This window comes from Ichthyophthirius multifiliis (genome assembly GCF_000220395.1).
Source record: "Ichthyophthirius multifiliis unplaced genomic scaffold scaff_1120509251030, whole genome shotgun sequence".
Classification (NCBI taxonomy): Eukaryota; Ciliophora; class Oligohymenophorea; order Hymenostomatida; genus Ichthyophthirius; species Ichthyophthirius multifiliis.
In genome coordinates, this window is record NW_004086268.1 from 30,629 (window position 1) to 48,613 (window position 17,985).

At 17.4% G+C, this 17,985-nt stretch overlaps 4 protein-coding genes across 4 annotated transcripts, besides 37 other annotated features; 3 read left to right on the top strand and 1 right to left on the bottom strand. All coding sequences in view use genetic code 6, as the record gives it.

Annotated features, from left to right (window-relative positions):
- Nucleotides 1-175: 175 nt before the first annotated feature.
- Nucleotides 176-1,811, top strand: IMG5_131890 (hypothetical protein; the record flags this gene model as incomplete). The annotated part of the gene is made up of 4 exons (XM_004031984.1): nucleotides 176-453; nucleotides 588-677; nucleotides 718-798; nucleotides 913-1,811. Exons 1-4 carry the CDS (start codon nucleotides 324-326, stop codon nucleotides 1,809-1,811), a joined length of 1,200 nt encoding a protein of 399 aa, XP_004032032.1. The 5' UTR covers nucleotides 176-323.
- Nucleotides 514-573: a microsatellite.
- Nucleotides 862-918: a microsatellite.
- Nucleotides 888-947: a microsatellite.
- Nucleotides 1,812-1,824: 13 nt separating the features above from the next.
- Nucleotides 1,825-3,505, top strand: IMG5_131900 (hypothetical protein; the record flags this gene model as incomplete). The annotated part of the gene is made up of 4 exons (XM_004031985.1): nucleotides 1,825-2,182; nucleotides 2,230-2,317; nucleotides 2,383-2,521; nucleotides 2,735-3,505. The coding sequence occupies 4 exons, from the start codon at nucleotides 1,825-1,827 to the stop codon at nucleotides 3,503-3,505; spliced, it is 1,356 nt and encodes a 451-aa protein (XP_004032033.1).
- Nucleotides 2,523-2,575: a microsatellite.
- Nucleotides 3,506-3,662: 157 nt separating the features above from the next.
- Nucleotides 3,663-3,719: a microsatellite.
- Nucleotides 3,720-3,784: 65 nt separating this feature from the next.
- Nucleotides 3,785-3,817: a microsatellite.
- Nucleotides 3,818-4,493: 676 nt separating this feature from the next.
- Nucleotides 4,494-8,290, bottom strand: IMG5_131910 (phospholipid-translocating p-type flippase family protein, putative; the record flags this gene model as incomplete). Its single annotated transcript, XM_004031986.1, has 10 exons — nucleotides 4,494-4,577; nucleotides 4,848-5,153; nucleotides 5,269-5,361; nucleotides 5,401-6,045; nucleotides 6,097-6,367; nucleotides 6,414-6,785; nucleotides 6,877-7,131; nucleotides 7,210-7,489; nucleotides 7,593-7,890; nucleotides 7,931-8,290. 10 exons carry the CDS (start codon nucleotides 8,288-8,290, stop codon nucleotides 4,494-4,496), a joined length of 2,964 nt encoding a protein of 987 aa, XP_004032034.1.
- Nucleotides 4,600-4,670: a microsatellite.
- Nucleotides 5,163-5,248: a microsatellite.
- Nucleotides 5,164-5,248: a microsatellite.
- Nucleotides 5,178-5,248: a microsatellite.
- Nucleotides 7,136-7,205: a microsatellite.
- Nucleotides 7,495-7,559: a microsatellite.
- Nucleotides 7,515-7,562: a microsatellite.
- Nucleotides 7,892-7,928: a microsatellite.
- Nucleotides 7,894-7,928: a microsatellite.
- Nucleotides 8,290-8,337: a microsatellite.
- Nucleotides 8,303-8,337: a microsatellite.
- Nucleotides 8,326-8,393: a microsatellite.
- Nucleotides 8,394-8,880: 487 nt separating this feature from the next.
- Nucleotides 8,881-11,894, top strand: IMG5_131920 (hypothetical protein; the record flags this gene model as incomplete). The annotated part of the gene is made up of 6 exons (XM_004031987.1): nucleotides 8,881-9,150; nucleotides 9,242-9,570; nucleotides 9,664-9,734; nucleotides 9,815-9,921; nucleotides 9,963-10,139; nucleotides 10,301-11,894. The coding sequence occupies 6 exons, from the start codon at nucleotides 8,881-8,883 to the stop codon at nucleotides 11,297-11,299; spliced, it is 1,953 nt and encodes a 650-aa protein (XP_004032035.1). The 3' UTR covers nucleotides 11,300-11,894.
- Nucleotides 9,152-9,228: a microsatellite.
- Nucleotides 9,806-9,840: a microsatellite.
- Nucleotides 10,144-10,251: a microsatellite.
- Nucleotides 10,163-10,267: a microsatellite.
- Nucleotides 10,181-10,282: a microsatellite.
- A 51-nt stretch (nucleotides 11,895-11,945) lies between the features above and the next one.
- Nucleotides 11,946-11,979: a microsatellite.
- Nucleotides 11,980-11,981: 2 nt separating this feature from the next.
- Nucleotides 11,982-12,110: a microsatellite.
- Nucleotides 11,998-12,050: a microsatellite.
- Nucleotides 12,001-12,050: a microsatellite.
- A 428-nt stretch (nucleotides 12,111-12,538) lies between the features above and the next one.
- Nucleotides 12,539-12,579: a microsatellite.
- Nucleotides 12,580-14,432: 1,853 nt separating this feature from the next.
- Nucleotides 14,433-14,489: a microsatellite.
- Nucleotides 14,490-16,016: 1,527 nt separating this feature from the next.
- Nucleotides 16,017-16,055: a microsatellite.
- Nucleotides 16,033-16,101: a microsatellite.
- Nucleotides 16,033-16,103: a microsatellite.
- Nucleotides 16,051-16,120: a microsatellite.
- Nucleotides 16,057-16,096: a microsatellite.
- Nucleotides 16,065-16,119: a microsatellite.
- Nucleotides 16,088-16,134: a microsatellite.
- Nucleotides 16,089-16,134: a microsatellite.
- Nucleotides 16,135-17,985: the final 1,851 nt, after the last annotated feature.

Sequence of the window (17,985 nt, forward strand, 5' to 3'; positions counted from 1 at the left end):
AAAAATCTGAAGATAAAATATAAATAGAAGAAGAAGATTAGGTAAATATATAATAAACTGAAATAAAATAACAATAGGAATAATATTATTCATATTTATAGCAATAAAAATAACAGTGTTTTCAACAATAATAAATCTAATAAAAACATTAATAACAACAGCAGTCGTTATAGAATTGTGTATAAATATTAATTTCTTTAAATAATTAAAATTAGATTGAAGAGTTTTAAAATAATGAATAACTTTCACCCCAACAATAGATTGCTCCTTATAATATTTTGGATTCAGATGGACTAGAAAATGAAGAAGAAGAAAATCACAACATGCCCTCAAATACATAAAATTAAAGTATTAATTAATCTATTAATTATAACCACAAAACAATCAATTAATAGCAGGCTTAAATAGACTCAGAAGAAGACGAACTTGATGCATTTTATAAAGAAATAGATAGTAAATTATATATATTAAATAAAATGATTGATATTTATTAATATTTATAAAAAATAATAAATATATATATATATATTTATATATATATATATATATATATATATATATATATATATATATTTAAAAAAATATAGAATAGCTTGGAATTGATTCTTCTTAATTTGAAAATTAAGAAAACAATGAATATAAGTAGCAAAATTATATAACTTCAGAAGAATTATTTGGTATTACATATAACTTTTTTTTAAAATCAATATTTTAAAGGTAAAGCGTTCATCAATATATACAATCAAGACAGTTAAAATCAATCTTATGATGAATAATATGAAAACGGTGAAAAAAACAGTACTTAAAATATTTAAAAAGAAGACTATTATATATCTTAAGAAGAGAGAATAATAGTAGAAGAAGAAAATAAAAACACATAAAAAAATAAATAAGAAAACACATAAAAAAAAGAAAATATATAAAATGAAGAAAATATTACAAATGAATAATAAGATGAAATAAAAGACGAAGAACATGACGAACATTTAAGATAATTTTTAGAAGCCATAAAGAAAAAAAAAGAGGACGAATTAATAGATAATAGAGGTGCTTTGATGTCTGACGAAGAAGTTGCCTAAGAAGAAAATTAAGAAATAGAAAATTACGAAAACTAAGGAGAATAAAAAGAAGATTATCTCGAAAGAATCAAAAGAGAGGCTTAGAAAAAAAACCTTAAATAAGTAGAATATAAATCTGAAGATTTAGTGCCTTTTAGGAAAGATTTTTATATAGAATCCAAAGAAATTCGCTAAATAACGGAATAAGAGGTCAAATAATATCGCGAAAATCTCGGAGATATACAAGTGAAAGGGGTTGAAGTTCCAAAACCTATTAAAATGTGGACTTAATGTGGATTATCAGATAGAGTATTGCATACTTTAATCGAAAGGAAGAAATACGAGAAGCCTTTTCCCATTTAATGTTAAGCTTTGCCTGTTATAATGAGCGGGAGGGATACTATAGGTATAGCAGAGACTGGTTCTGGTAAAACATTAGCTTATTTATTACCTATGATGCGTCATATAGCCGATTAGAGACCTATAGAGGAAGGAGATGGTCCTATAGGACTCATATTAGTACCAACAAGAGAATTAGCTATGCAAATTTATTTAGAAGCTAAGCCTTTTACTAAAGCACATGGATTTAATATAGTAGCTATATATGGAGGAACAGGTATAAAAGGATAACTTTCAGAATTAAAAAGAGGATGTGAAATAGTCGTGGCTAACTCCGGGTAGATTAATAGATGTTTTAACCACATCAAATGGAAAAATTACTAATTTAAAAAGAGATACTATGGTAATTATTGATGAAGCAGATAGAATGTTTGATTTAGGATTCGAACCATAATCAACCAAGATTTTAGGAACTACAAGACCAGATAAATAAACAGCACTTTTCTCTGCTACTTTCCCCAAAAATGTGGAAAATTTAGCCAAAAAATTAATGCAACATAGGCCCGTGGAGATAAGTGTTGGGGCAAGGGGATAAGCATGTACTAATATTACGTAAATCATTGAGATTAGGGAAGAATAAACTAGATTGTATAGACTTTTAGAATTATTAGGAGTATTTTTAGATAAAGGATAGGTTATAATATTTGTTGATAAGTAAATTGAAGCAGATTAACTTTATACTAATTTATTAAAGTATAGCTATTATCCAACAGTTTTACATGCTGGTATTTTATATATATAATATATATAAATATAAAAACATTTACTTTAGGAATGGATCCTGATGATAGAGCAAGTAATTTAATTGATTTTAAAAAAGGTTTATACAAAATACTTATTGCTACTTCGGTTAGTAGTAGGTAAAATTTTTAAAATTTTATTTAATTTAGAATATATATTTTTTTCTATTCAAAAAATAAAATAGAGGTATAGATGTTAAAAATGTAGTATTAGTTATAAATTATAAATGTCCGAATCATATAGAAGATTATATACATAGAATCGGAAGAACAGGACGTGCTGGTAATAAAGGAACTGCAGTAACATTTATAGGATAAGATGATGTATATATATATATATATATATATATATATATATATATATTTATATTTATATATTTTTTTATATAAGTCTTTTATTTTTTTACAAACTTAATCAATAAAAAGGCTATATATATTACTTAGCCTTTTTTTATTGAGTTTAGTTTTTTTATAAAATTACAGTAAAATATGAACAATTAATTTATATACAATATAAATTTATATTTAAAAATATAGGAATAATATAGTTTAGATTTAGTTAAAGCTTTGAAAAGAAGTGATTAATAAGTTCCTGATTAATTATAAGAAATGGCAAATAACTATAAGAAAAAATTAAAAAGTGGTGAAGCTAGAGTATACTCTAATCAAAATATGTAAGGACATGGTTACTCATTTAATGAATAGGAAAAAGCAAATGCTGAAAAGGCTAAATTCGAATAATAAAAATTTATAAATTTCTAACTTGGAATAAATGAAGAAATCGAAGATTTTTCTGATGATAAAATAATAAAAAAAATCCAGCCAAAAACAGAGGAAGAAAAAGAAAAACTCGAAAGAAAAAATATGATGAGCCTACAACAAAAACTGGCGTAAATAAAAGACAAGGAAGAATACAGAGATTTATATGAATAAATACTTTCCGAGTCTAAAAAAGCTGCTGACAAAGCTTTATAAGCAGGCTAAAGTTCCTAAAAAATACAGGAAGCAGCTGAAGAAGCTATAAGAAAGGCTTTGGAAAAATATAGACCAGCTACTAAAAGCATAGACTTGGGAAAAATGGAAATAGTTAAAATGTTATAAGATTTCGAGAAATAAAACGAAGAAACCATAGGCTAGATTGTAGCAGAATTAGAAATTAATGACTATCCAGAATACGCTAGGAAATAAGTTCTTAAGAAAGATTTTTTGGAAAGAATTTATATGTTAACTAATTGTAATGTAGTTTAGAGAGGTGTGTTGGTTGAAACCGGAAAAAACCAATGGCGGGATTTTAAAAATTGTATTTGAGGATAGAAGGGGAGTCAGAATTTCATGTAAAAAGCGCTTATAAGGAAATTAAAGCAGTTTTGGAAGAAGTTTCTATAAAAATGCATGAAAAGGGAATTAATTAAGGTAGATATTAAATTGTTTGAATTTTTTAGATATAAATATTTAATTTTTAAGTTTTTATTATATATATATAAAGTATTTATTAATATAATAATTTTATTCTTTATATATATATATTTTTTTAACATATTTTTTTTTATTATTATTGTAGTCTATTTTAAAGATTTTTATTAAATAATATATACATAATATATATATATATATATATATTTTTTTTTTTTCAAAAATCCTTTTTTTATATTTTTTTTTAACTAAAAGCAAATCCAGTATTAATGTGTTTATACATTTTTTTTTTACTAATTTTATTAATAACAAAACCCTATATATTGTTTTCATTTATTTTAATATTTACTTTGGCTGTCATTCTTTAGTTTTTAAAAGGATTTATTAAATTTTAGTTTATAGAATTATCATTATTTATATTTATAATTTATTAAATTTACTAATATTCATTTTGCCATTCTTTTTTTTTTATTATTAATTATATAAATATAAGGTTTTATATTAAATTTTTTGCTTTTAAAAAGTTTTAATCCCCAATCAAATATAGATATACATATAATAATTAAAATATTCCCGAAATGAAAATTAGGTGTAATCATCATACTATAAATATAAAAAAATTATATATATTTATAAATAAAAATAAACTCTTCTAAAACTCCTTTAATATTAGAATCATCTACATCATTAACAACATTCCAGGTAATAAAATAAGAAAATATTGATCCTATAATAACTAAAATAAATCCCAAAGAAATATTATTGGCTATAATTAAAACTTTGAAATTTGATAAAACTACAATTAAACCAAATACCATAGTTCCACTACTCCAAAAAGACTAAAAGAACCCATCTTAAGTCGTAAAATTCTATTCTAAAAAAATCAAACTGACATAAAGGACAATAAAGGATTAAAAAATTGCAGAAGAAAACCAGATCCAAAAAACCTTTGAATTAAAAAGAAAATCTTTTTTTAGAAAAAATATAATTATATATATATATATATATATATATATATATATATATATATATATATATATATATATATATATATATATATTTCATTCCTTATAAATAAAAATTCTATTAAACGTTTTCTTCTAATATTTTTTTTGAGTATTCTTAATCTATAACGGCATAAACCATAATAGGAATTGAAGAAAAAAAAATATTATATAATTAATAAATAAATGGATTATATAATGATTATCCACTAAATAAATTAAATATGCCATACCTAAATATAAATAATATAATAATATGGTATATTGAAAAATATTAATATATACCAAAACTAAGGAAAAATAATAAGAATATTTTTATAGAAATTATAGCAAACTAATTTAGAATTTCTCCTGTAACATTCTCTCCCATGATAAAAAAGAAGACTTCTTAGATATTTAAACTCTTTTATTGAATAATCGCTAGCTCTAGCAGCTTATTATCCTTCTTAGCCTTATATACCTACCCCTACATGTGCTATTTTTATCATATTTACATCATTAGATCCATCTCCTACTGCTAAAGTAACAGAATTTTTAATCTAAATGTTTATATAGAATATAAAATATATAATATATATAAAAATATATATATAAATATATATATATATATATATATATATATATTTAAATATATTTATTATTTTTTTATATTACATGTGTTTTAACTGTTAATACTATTTCTTGTTTTTATTTAGGAGTTACTCTGCAACATAATACTGTTTTACAATATTTTTCTATATCCATAATCTATTTTTATTATATTTATTTAATTTCTTTTTTTTTTACTATATTTTTTATATGAGGTATTTAAAAATGATTAAGTGATGTTCCAGAAATAATAAGAGTATAATTATTAAAATTATCTTAATTTATAAATTATTAATTATTTTATTAATGTTTAATTTAAAGGAAATTTTTTTATGAATCATTTATACTTTTTAGAATATCCTTAAGGTAAATAAACAACTCATTTTCTTCTTCTAAATCTACAATTATTTTCTGTTATTCTTTAGATATTAATTTACTTGATTAAGCAATATTTATTGCCGTTTCTATTTTATCTCCTGTCAAAATCCATACTTTTATTCCACTTTTTAATATACAATCAATTGTTTCAGGTACTTAATCCTATAATTTATCTTCTATTGCTGTTGCTCCTAATATATTTAAGTCTTATTCCATTTCATCTTATAATTTTTCTATTTTAAACTCTTTTTCTAAATCTAAAGAATCTACTATATTTTAATATTTAGAATTCCATTTTTCGAAATATTCTTCAGTAAGTTCCCTTTCGGCTAACATTAATGTCCTCAAACCTTTATTTCCGAATTAAATTAAATGCTCATTTAGATTTCGAATCATTAATTCATCTGATTAGGAACTTCTTTTATTTTTTATTATATAATCAGCTCCTTTAGAATATAAATAATACTAAGAATTTTTTTATTTTTTAAGTTTATAAAAAAAATATTTAGTTTTTACTTTATTTTCATGATTTTTAATTATTACAGATTACATTTTTCTTTAAGAATTAAACTCAAATACTTATAATAATTTCCATTTATATTTTTTTTATTGATATTTTATAATAATATTATTTTCACTGTCTAACATAAGAAATTCTACTCCAACAAATTTCGTAAAATTAACTATCGCATATTCATCTGGCGAAGAAGCTACATAATGAGAATTTTTATTTTTATCTAAAACAGAATTAACTGTATGACATGCAGCCAACATAAAAAGTAAATTGCTTTTTTATATATATATATAAAAAGGTATATTAATTAATTCTTTACATAATTTTTTTATATTCCTAATTATCGTTATTTTCATTTTTTATAATATCTAAAAATACATTATCTCTAAAATCTACTTAGGATATTTATGGGTAATATTTATTAATATTTTTTTTAGAAAGTTTTATTTATTAAGGATTTTCTATATTTCCATATACATGATCTTCTATAGCAATTTATTTCAATATCATCACATTTTAAGTTAATGTACCTGTTTTGTCAGAAAATATATAGTTTATCTATCCTAACTATTCATTTAAATTCGAAATATGTACCTTAGTCTTGTCCATATATGGATCTTTACTTATAATTATTCCCTATATAAATTTAACTGTTTCTAAAGTCACAATAAGACTTATAGGAACTATATTACTATTTTTAAATTTATTTTATTTTTATAAAAAAATATATAAAATTATATAAATTTAAAATATTTTAAAAATATGTATTTTTTAATTTTCACGTAAATATAAGAATCCAATTACCAAAATCATATAAAAATTAGAAAAGTATAAAGTATTCTTAATTAGGTTATATTCCTAAATATTAGTAACATTTAATGTTTAAATAAAAATATAATAATTAAAAAGTAGAACAGAAAATACATATTAAAAATAAAACTATTATTATTTTTAATATGTAGGATTCCATTGTTTATTCTAATAAAGATTTTTTTTAAACATTCTGCAAATTATCAAACATTATTTTACAATTATGTCTTAATAAATATATATATATATATATATTTATTAAATTATTTAAATATATAAAAATATAAATATATAAATATATTTACCCTGTATATAAAACCATTCCTACTATAAAATCAGTATTTTTCAAAATACATCCTCTTAAAACAATATTTTAGTATTATAAATGTATTTATTCATCTAATTTTGTAATAATATATCCTCTGAATCTATAAATTATAGAATTAGGTTTTTCATAATTAACTATAAATTTTTAGTTTTCAAAATCATATTCATTTTTTATTTATGATTATATTTTTTAATTAGTTTGTTTTATATCTAAAGCAGTTTCTCCATCAATATTTTTTGTTTCTATATAACATTAACCTAAAAAATATATAAATTTATAAACATATAAATATATAATTATAATAATATATAAATATATATATATATATATTTTTTTATGTTAAATATTTTTTATATAAACCTCCAATTTCAGAACTGTAAAGTAAAAGAATATCTGCAGGAAATTACTAGTTTTTATTTACTTTTATTATATGTCCAGGATATAAATCTTAACAATAAATATTTTAAAAGCATGAATAGTCTTTCATTAAAACTTCCACTAGAAGATTATTTTCTATTTTGTCACTTTTCATTCTTTTATAGTCTTCGTAGAAATCTTTTATTGCAGAAATTGAAATAATTATTATTAAAGGAACAAAAATTAAAGGAATAGAATACGAAGTGGAAATTTAAGGAACAGTTTATAATAATCCTATGAACTATTTTTTTTTTTTAATTTTTTTTTTTTTTTTTTTTTACTAAAAAATATATGTTTGTTAATTTGGTAAACTATTAATATATATTCAAAGGCAGAAAATTGTAAAATGTATATTTGTTAGTTTTTATTTTGTTATCGCATAAATTATAATCAGGAAGGCCTGTGGTTATTTTTATATCTTTTAACAATTGGTTTTTGTTTTTTTTTTTTAATAAACAATTATATTTTTATTTTGATTTTATCACATTATCATATATATAATCTTTTTTTATATATGTATATAATATTTATATTAATTTAAATTATTTATTTTTATTTTTATTTTTTTTCAAAAGAAAAATAAAATTATTAACCTTCTCCAAATGTTTAATTTTGAGTAAATTTAGTACACTTTTTTGCATTTTAAATTTACATATTTTTTTTTTTAATTTTTTATTTTTATTTTTTACAAAAAATTAATTTTAATTTTTACAAAAAATTAATTTTAATTTTTTATAATAAATTTGTATTGTTAAATAAGAATTTATATATTATCTTATCATATATTTTAGTAATTTAATTTAATTTTCTATTTATATTTTTATTTTTTATATTTAAAATTAATAAAGTTTCAAATATCATTTAAAGAGTAAATTAGCATTTATATTATTTACATAAAATTAATTTAAATGATTTTATTATAAATACATATGTCTATATATATTTTTAATAATATTTAATTGAATAATTATTATAAGAATTTTTTCAAAATGCTTTTTATTCAGTTTTTTTGAAACATTAGTAATAAATTTAGTGATTAATTTTTTAAATTAGTTTTTTTATAAAAAGTAAATTTTTTTTAAAACGTGTTTTTTATATTACATATACTATTTATTTATTATTTTTAAATATTTAAAAAAAAAATCTCAAATATATATAAATTTAATTTATAATTAAAAAATAAATCTTTTTTTTTTAAAAAAAAAATATAATTAATATAAGAAAAATAAAAATGAAAAAATATTTAATATATTTATTAATATAAACATTTTATATTAGTCAACAAGCACATAATGACATATAAATAAATATCTCAAGTTTAGATTCGCCTCTTCAAGAAATCCACTGGTGTGGTGACGATTCTTCAAATGATTAAGGTGTTGTATTATTAACAACAAAAGGAAGCGTTTATACATCCGATAATAGAGGAATTAGTTGGCAAAAAAAAGTAGAATAATTTATAAAAGAAGGAATAAATGCTTAATAGAATTTAAATGAAGATGTAAAAATAAAACTAAATTATAAATAATTAATAATAAATAATAAATAATAAATAATAAATAATAAATAATAAATAATATATATATATATAGATTGGATATGTTCATAAAATTATGTCTAGCCCAATCAATTCAAATGAAATTGTATTTATAGGAACTTAAGGCATAAATTGGATAACTACAGATTGTGGATAGACTATAAAACCACTTGGAGCGAATATGAATTTGAAAGAATTTGCTTTTCATCCAACTGAAAGAACTTGGATGTTAGCTTCTTCTTGGTCTGTATGTGATAATAAAAATGAAAATTAATCGAAAAATAATTAAAAAAATTAATGTTTTGTAACTAAAGATTTATATTTATCTTAAAATTTTGGTCAAAAATGGAAATTACTTACTAAATATATTGTTTAATTTTAATGGTATAATATTAAATTAATATTATATATATAATTTTTATAAAAAAAATATTTCTTTAAATTAAATAATTATTTATTTAAATATATTAAAAAAAGGGCATAAAGATTTTAAAATATTTAGTCGAAAATTCCTATATAAAGAATTATTTATTCAAAAGAAATAGGAAGTAAATCATTTGATTTATTTAATAATAAAAAATATTTAAATAATTGAGATAATTAAATTAATAAAAAAAAAATTAAAAAGATTAAGGACATTAAAAAATATAAGGATGGAATATGAAAACACATTTATTTTATTCAGACGATTTTTTAGTTAAAGAATAAAATATGATTGTTAATTAAGGAAATAAAGTAAATAATAGATTAATAAAAAATAAAAAATAAAAAAATAGTTTTTAATTACAGAAAATTATATATTCGCAGCGCAAGTACATAATAGTTAGACTCAAGAAGTCAAACTAATGGTAGCTCAATAAAATTTATAAAATGAATAAAACTATAAATTTAACTACGTAGAAATAGACTAGAATATTTTCCAACATTCATTTACAGTATTGGATACAAGTGAAGTAATTAATATTATAAATTTTAAATATATATAAATATTTCAATATATATATATAAAAATTTCAATATATATAAATATATATATATATATATATATATATATATATAATATTTTTATATATCTATATATTTTTATATTAATTTTTTTTTTTTTTATTTTTAGGGACAAGTATTTTTAAATTTAAATCCATATGGATATAATTCTCCTTTAGGTATTATTTATTAATCTGATTCTACAGGAAGAAGATTTTCTCTTTCTTTATAGGATAATGTACGAAGTACTGATGGTTAATGCGATTTTGAGAAATTATTTAGTGTTGATGGTATATATATAGCCAATATTTACTAAGGAAAAAAAATTGAAGAATTGAAAAAAAGTCTTTTATAAAAAAATCCTGATTCCTCAAATTTTGATATTCCTTTAGAAAGTTCAATTAATAAGAAATCTTAATAATAAAAAATTTCAGATATTAATACTTAGGATTTATAAAAATATATATAGACAAGAATTACATTTAATAAAGGAGGAAACTGGAGCAGAATAAACCTCCTTAGAAAGATTCTTAAGGACAAAACACTGAATGTGATATAAATAAGGGATGCTCTTTACATTTACATTCGATTTCTTCAAAAATGGAATTTGGTCCTGTTTATTCTAGCGAAAATAGTATTGGTTTAATAATCGGAACTGGAAATATAGGTACATATTTACAACATAAAGCCAATAAAACAAACACTTATTTATCTAGAGATGGAGGACTTTCTTGGATTGAAATCAAAAAAGGATCTCATATATATGAAGTAGCCGATCATGGAGCTTTAATATTAATAGCACCCAATTAATATCCTTCAGATTCAGTCTATTATTCCTGGGATGAAGGCCTTACATGGACTTAATTAAAAATTAGTTCTAAATAAATAAACATACAAAATATAATAACTGAACCCGGAAATACTTCAGATAAATTCATCATATACGGAGAATTAGAAGACGAATAATTAGAGGAAAACAAAGGGGTGGTAATTTTAGTAGATTTAACCCAATTACACCCTAGAGTATGTTAAGGTTTCGATTCTCCTTCCGAAAATGACTAAGAATCCGATTATGAATATTGGATACCTCATAATCCCGGAGAAGGGTGCTTATTGGGAAAAGAAATGAAGTTTGTAAGAAGAAAAAGATATGCAAGTTGCTATAATCCAGAAAATTTCGAAAGACCAATTTCAGTTAGAAAATGCGAATGTACAGAATATGATTGGGAATGTGATTTGGGATATGAAAGAGTTATTAGTGAAAATCAATATTAGTGCGTATAAATTAAAGGGTATATTGAAGTAGATGAGGAATGCTAAGATTATTATTATATACCAAATGGATATAGGAAAATTACAGGAAATTAATGCGAAGGTGGAGTAAGTCATGAATAATAAAAAATATCGTGCTTTTGGGTAAAGGCATTTAGGAAGAATGGAGTTTTATATAATATAGGAATTTTAGGAGTGCTTATAGGTTTGATTTTAATTATTGTTAAATATTAAAATTTCGTACTTTATGTTTTGGTTAAACTTAAGGTTGTAAAATTTGTGGACTATTTATAGGATTTAATTGTGAGAATGTTAAAGAAATAAAATTAAGAATATATAGGAATTGAGTAAATTGAAGATGAAAATGGAAAAAAATAATTTTAAGATGTAGATATGAATATTAAAAAAAGAAAAACAGATGATGAAGATGAAATAAATAGATTAGTTTGATTGAAATCATTAAAATATATGTTAGTTATCATAATTAATTTTATTAAATTTTTAAAAATAATTTGAAAAAATAATATGAAAAAATAAATTAAATATATTTAAATTATAAAATATATATAAATTTATATAAATAAAATAAATATAAATAAATATAAATATTATATTTGTTATATATAAAAAATTATATAATATATTTATAAATATATATATATATATATTTATTTAATAATATATTTTCTGAAAATTTTATATTAATTATTTATTATATATATATTATATTATTTTATTTATTATTAAAAAATTATTTATATATTTTTATTTTATTTTTAAACAATTCTTAAATAAAATAATTTATAAATTTAAATATTTTTTTTATATTTTGTTCTAAATTTTATTTTTAATTAATTTTTTATTTGTTATAAAAAATAAATAATTTATTTTATATAATATGGATATATTTTTTTTTATTTTAATTTGTTAAAATTAATTTATAACGAAAAATATAAATAATAGAGTTTGAGTTATGCTATTAAATACATATTTTATATATAAATAAAATTAAAAATTAGTATAATTAATTCTTTAAAATCAAAATTATAAACATAATTTTAATATCATTATAATTTTTAATAATTATTATTATGTATAAAATATAAAAATCTTTATTTAATTTATTAAAAATCTTTAATATAATTAAAATATAATAAATATATCTCTCATAACCTAAAATATTAAAAATTAAATATATTGAATCACTTTTCTTAACAAACAATATAAATATTTAAAAAGTTTGAAAATTAAATCATTAAAATATAATATAAAAATCAAAATATTCAAATATAAATTATTTTGAAAAATAAATTTCTTATAAATAATAGATAAAATTACATTAATATATTAATAATTAATTTTTATTTAATAAATTCATAATTATCTTAAAAAATTAATTTAATTCTTAAATACTAAAATTTAAAGAAATATATTTAAATAAGTATGGATATAATTATATTTAGTAAACATTTAATAAGACTACAAATTATTTAACAAAAAATAAAAAATTTTTTACTTAAATTATTTAAAAAAATCAAATTTTAATAAAAATATTAAACATTATTTTTTTTATTTATTTTAAATTTAATATCTTTTTTTTTTTTTTGCATACATATCTACGTTTACCTATTTTATGCCTAGAAAAATAACAATATTAATTTAATAAATTTTATTTTGATAGTCACGATTGTTTAGAACATTTTAAAGAGGCTAAATTGCAGTCTTTTATATAAAAAGGGGAAATTTTATATTAAATTTTTAATTTTAAAAAAGTATTTAATATTAGACATTTATGTTTATATTTCATTAGTTTATAATAATTTGTTTTTATCAAACATAAATTCTTATAACTGGGATTTAATATATAATTAAAACATTACCATAAGTAAGAAATTAGTAAATTTAATAAATTGATTCAACTTATTTTATTTATTCTTTTAATCGCACATATTGATTATTTTATGCAATATGATTTTTTTTTATATAAATAAAAAAATCTTATACATATATAGTATAAAAGGAAATTGCATTATATACTATAAGTTAATATAATTATTAAAATATATGGTTGATTAAGCTATCACATAATTTTTTAATATAAAAATTATATAACTACATTTTTATAAAAGTATATATATATATATATATATTTTTGTTTAACCTTATTTTATAAATATATAAATTTTTAATCAGCTTTTATTATTTAATTTGTATATTTTTACAAGTTAATGTTAAAAGGATATTGAAATTATTTTTCTAAGATTTAATTATTTTAAGTTATAGGAATATACGTTATGCATTAAATGAATGTATATACACCATTTTTTTAAAAATAAATATGATTTATATTTTAAAAATAAGTTTTTTACTTTAATTTCTAATGCGGACAAATATAAGAAATTTTAAGAAGATCATTTAATGTTATATATAGAATATTTATCATAAAAAATAATTTTTTATTTATAAAACCTAATAAAAAATTATTTAGGATAAAAAAAATTGAAGATGAGAAAAAAAATTAAAAAAAAAATGCCAATTAGTATTTTTAATAAAATTTAGAATTAAATAAAAAATGAATATGTATTCTACGTATAAGCATTTAATAATAATTAAATATAAATAACAGTAGTAAAAGTTTTTATCATATTAAAAATTTACATCTTTATGAAATAAAATACTAAATATTTAATTCTAGAAGGTTATATTGAATTAATTTAATATATAAATTATAAACCATATGCAGTTAATGTATTAAATAAAACCTATTCTTTCCTTAATCTAATTTCTAATTTAATAAATATAAATAGAAAGATATATATAAAAAAGTAAAACAAATAGAATTTGTAAAAATTAAAAATAAAAATATAGAAAATCTTTGATAAACTATTATTGTAATTTAAAATAAAAAAATATATATATTTATATATAAATAAAATGTTTCTTATTGTATTATATGATATAAAGAATTATTTATTTATAAAAAGAAATTAATATAATATATATATGTATATATATATATATATATATATATATATATATATATATATTTTTATTTATTTATTTATTTATGTTCTTTATCTATAAACGTTTTATTTAAAGAATTTAAATATAATTATTTATATTTGAATAAAAGATAACTTTATTATTACTTTCATATGTATAAAAATATTCTTATAGATTTAAGAATAAATTTTATTAAGAGATTTAAGAACATTAATAAATAGATTAGGATATGATGATTCTGATTTTAAAGTTAGTAGTAGATCGTTTTTTAAATAATAATTGCTTTAGATAAAGCTTATTAAAATATTTATTTAAGTTTTATTAAATTTTTATAAGAATAATAAATGGATATAATATAGAGAACTATGGGAACTTGATTATTTTTAATTAGAAATAAAGTTGCCTAATATTATATAAAAATAACTAATGTAAATTTCTCAAAAATACTCGATTTTAATCAATAATGTTTATTATATTAATAGTGAAATAAAAAAAATGAAATTTTATTTTATAAAATCGAAAAAGATGTTTATAATTTAGATTAATGATGTTAACTTTTTAAATTACAAATTATTTTTATGTTTTATGTTAAAAACTAATTTTTTATTTAGATAATTTTATGATCTTTAACAAACAGTTTTTTTGTATTGATAAATTAATATAAAAAAATGAAAAAATAAGACTAAAACTATAAATTCTAGATATTATTTAGTAAAAATTAAAAGAAATCTATTTGAGATAAATTAATTTTTTTTTTTTTTTTTATCTTTTTTTTTTTAATTAATAATATAAATAGTTATGATATAAAATTAAAATATTTTTTTAAAATTTTATAATATAATAATTTCATTTTAAAATTAAAAACAAATTAATTAAAAAATAATCTATATAATATATTTTTTATATTAATATGTAAAAATATAATACTCATAATGTAGAAAACTAATTATAATAATAATAAATAAAAATATTATATAAATTTTATTATTAAAAAATTAATATAAAATCTTTTAACTTTTTTAAATGTTAAATAAAATTTAATTATAATATTTATTTATTTTTTTTAAATAATAAAATTTTTTAATTAAAAATATGTATATATTTTTATATATATATAAATTAATTCAGATTTTTAGTTTTATTAATTCATTTAATACAAGTATATTTTTATTAAATAAATATAATAATTATATTATATATATTTTTTCTAATAAATTTATTAATGTTTTTATTTATTAAAATTATAATTTTAATTTTCTAAAAATTATTGATGTACCAAATATAATTTATTTTCTGTTTTTTTACATAAACTATTTTATTTTTTAATTTGCTATATTAATTTTTAAAAATATAAATTTTCTTTTAAATATATTTAAAAAAAAGCATTTTTTATCTAAAAATTTTTTAAATTGTTATATATAGTTATTTTTTATTTATTTTTGTTAAATTCTATTAATTAAGAAAGAAAGTAAAAAAAAGAAAATGAAGAAAAAAAATATAAATTTGATTATAGAATGTGGGTAAAATTAATTAATATTTATATACAATGTAAATATATTATATACATCCCTTAAAAAAAAAAATTACAATAAAAAAAAAAGTTATAATAATAATAATATTAAAAAAAAAAATAATATAAAAATAAAAATAAAAAAATATTAAAAATAATAAAAATGTTAGAAAAAAAAATACACTTTAATTATACAAAAATTCTTCTTCAAATGAAACTTGCGATACTTCCATTTATAAAACAATAAACAAAATAAATTCAAGAAATTAAATATAAAGCACATTTAAAGAAATTCTTTCAATAAATACAAAAAGCACTATTAATAATTTCAACTTAAAGAAAAGAAAAAATGAGTACTTGGAAGATATTATTGAAAAAAAAGTTAAATATAATAATTAGCCTGAATAAATACATTAAGTTTTAGAATTTAAATAAAATGATAAAATATATAAATTTAATTGCTTTCCTGAAAGATGTTTAGGGATTCCAAAAGAATATAATGAAATGAATATACAGCATGATAGTGATAATGATGCTGAATCGAGTGATGAAACTATTTTAAATGCTTGTAGTTATAATTTAAGAAAAATAAAATTAGAGCTAATGGAATTAAGTAAAACTTTTAGATATTCTTAGTATCATGTAGACTTTGATTAAGTTTAAAATTAATATAAATAATGATAAAGAAGAAAATAATTTTTATACTAACTAATTAAATTATATTAAAATATTAATTGAATTATTTTTTTACTTTTTATTTATTTATTTTGTATTTTGTAATTTTTGACTTTCCATAAATTTAATTTTTTTATATTTATATATATGCTTTTGCTAAAAAAAATAAAAAATTCATTAAAAATAAAATAAAATTAATTTATGCCTTTTTTTTATTTATTAATCAAATAAATAAAAATAAAAATTTAACGAAACTATTAAAAAAAAAATGTGATTAAAATTTAATAAAAAGGAATTACTTTTATAAAAAAAATATTTAAAAAAGAGAGAAATAATTCAGATATAAATTATATAATCCAAAAAACATTTAAAAGATATATTTTTTGGTTTATATATATTATATTTATTTCTGTAATCTATTTTTAAATACACAAATAAAATTAAAAATAAAAATAAAAAAAAGAAAATAATAGTGTCCATCTTTTTTTATTTTGGCATTCACTTTTCTAAAAAAACAAAAAAGTAATATGTCTGTTTATTATAAATAAATAAAATATGGTGAAATAAATAAAGTGAAAGAAGCATTTAATAATAAAACATGATTAAAAAAAGAAATAAATAAATAAAAAACGAAAATTATGGAATATTTATAAAAATATAGAACAAATAATTGATTAAAAAAAGTAGCGAAAAAAAATATAAATATAAATTAAAAATATTAAATTTTAAGAAATATAAATAAATAATATTCATTAATAATTCTAACATCTTTCAAAAAAAATAGAATTATTAAATTATTCATTAAAAAAATCATAAATATATAAATAAAAAAGAAATTATAATTTGACTTTAAAATAAATAAATTTTGATTATTTAAAATTAATTTAGCAAGCGTTGGAAATTAATAGATAAAAAAAGTCACAAATGATTCCTTTAGAATTCTAAAATTATTTAAAATACATTTAATTAGAAGATAAAGTTATTTTCCATAAAAAATAGAAAATATATAAAAGATAAAAAAAAAAATTACATTAAACATAAAAAAGCTTAAATTAAAATTCTAAAAAAAAGTAGAAATAAATTAATAAAAATAATATACATTAAGTTTAGAATAATTAAAATTTTAAAATATAAAAAACTTTATCTCCAAAAACAAAGAAATAAAAGCAATTAATTTCATGGAAATGATAAAGGGCTTTAAGTTAATGAGAGTACTTTAAGTTAATGAGACTAAAAGTACTTTTTATCAAAATAAATTAAATATTAAATTTTGATTAATCTTCATAAAATAATACTGAAAGTGAGGATATAATAATGTTTTAGACATATAAAATTATATTATTGAAATTCCAAAA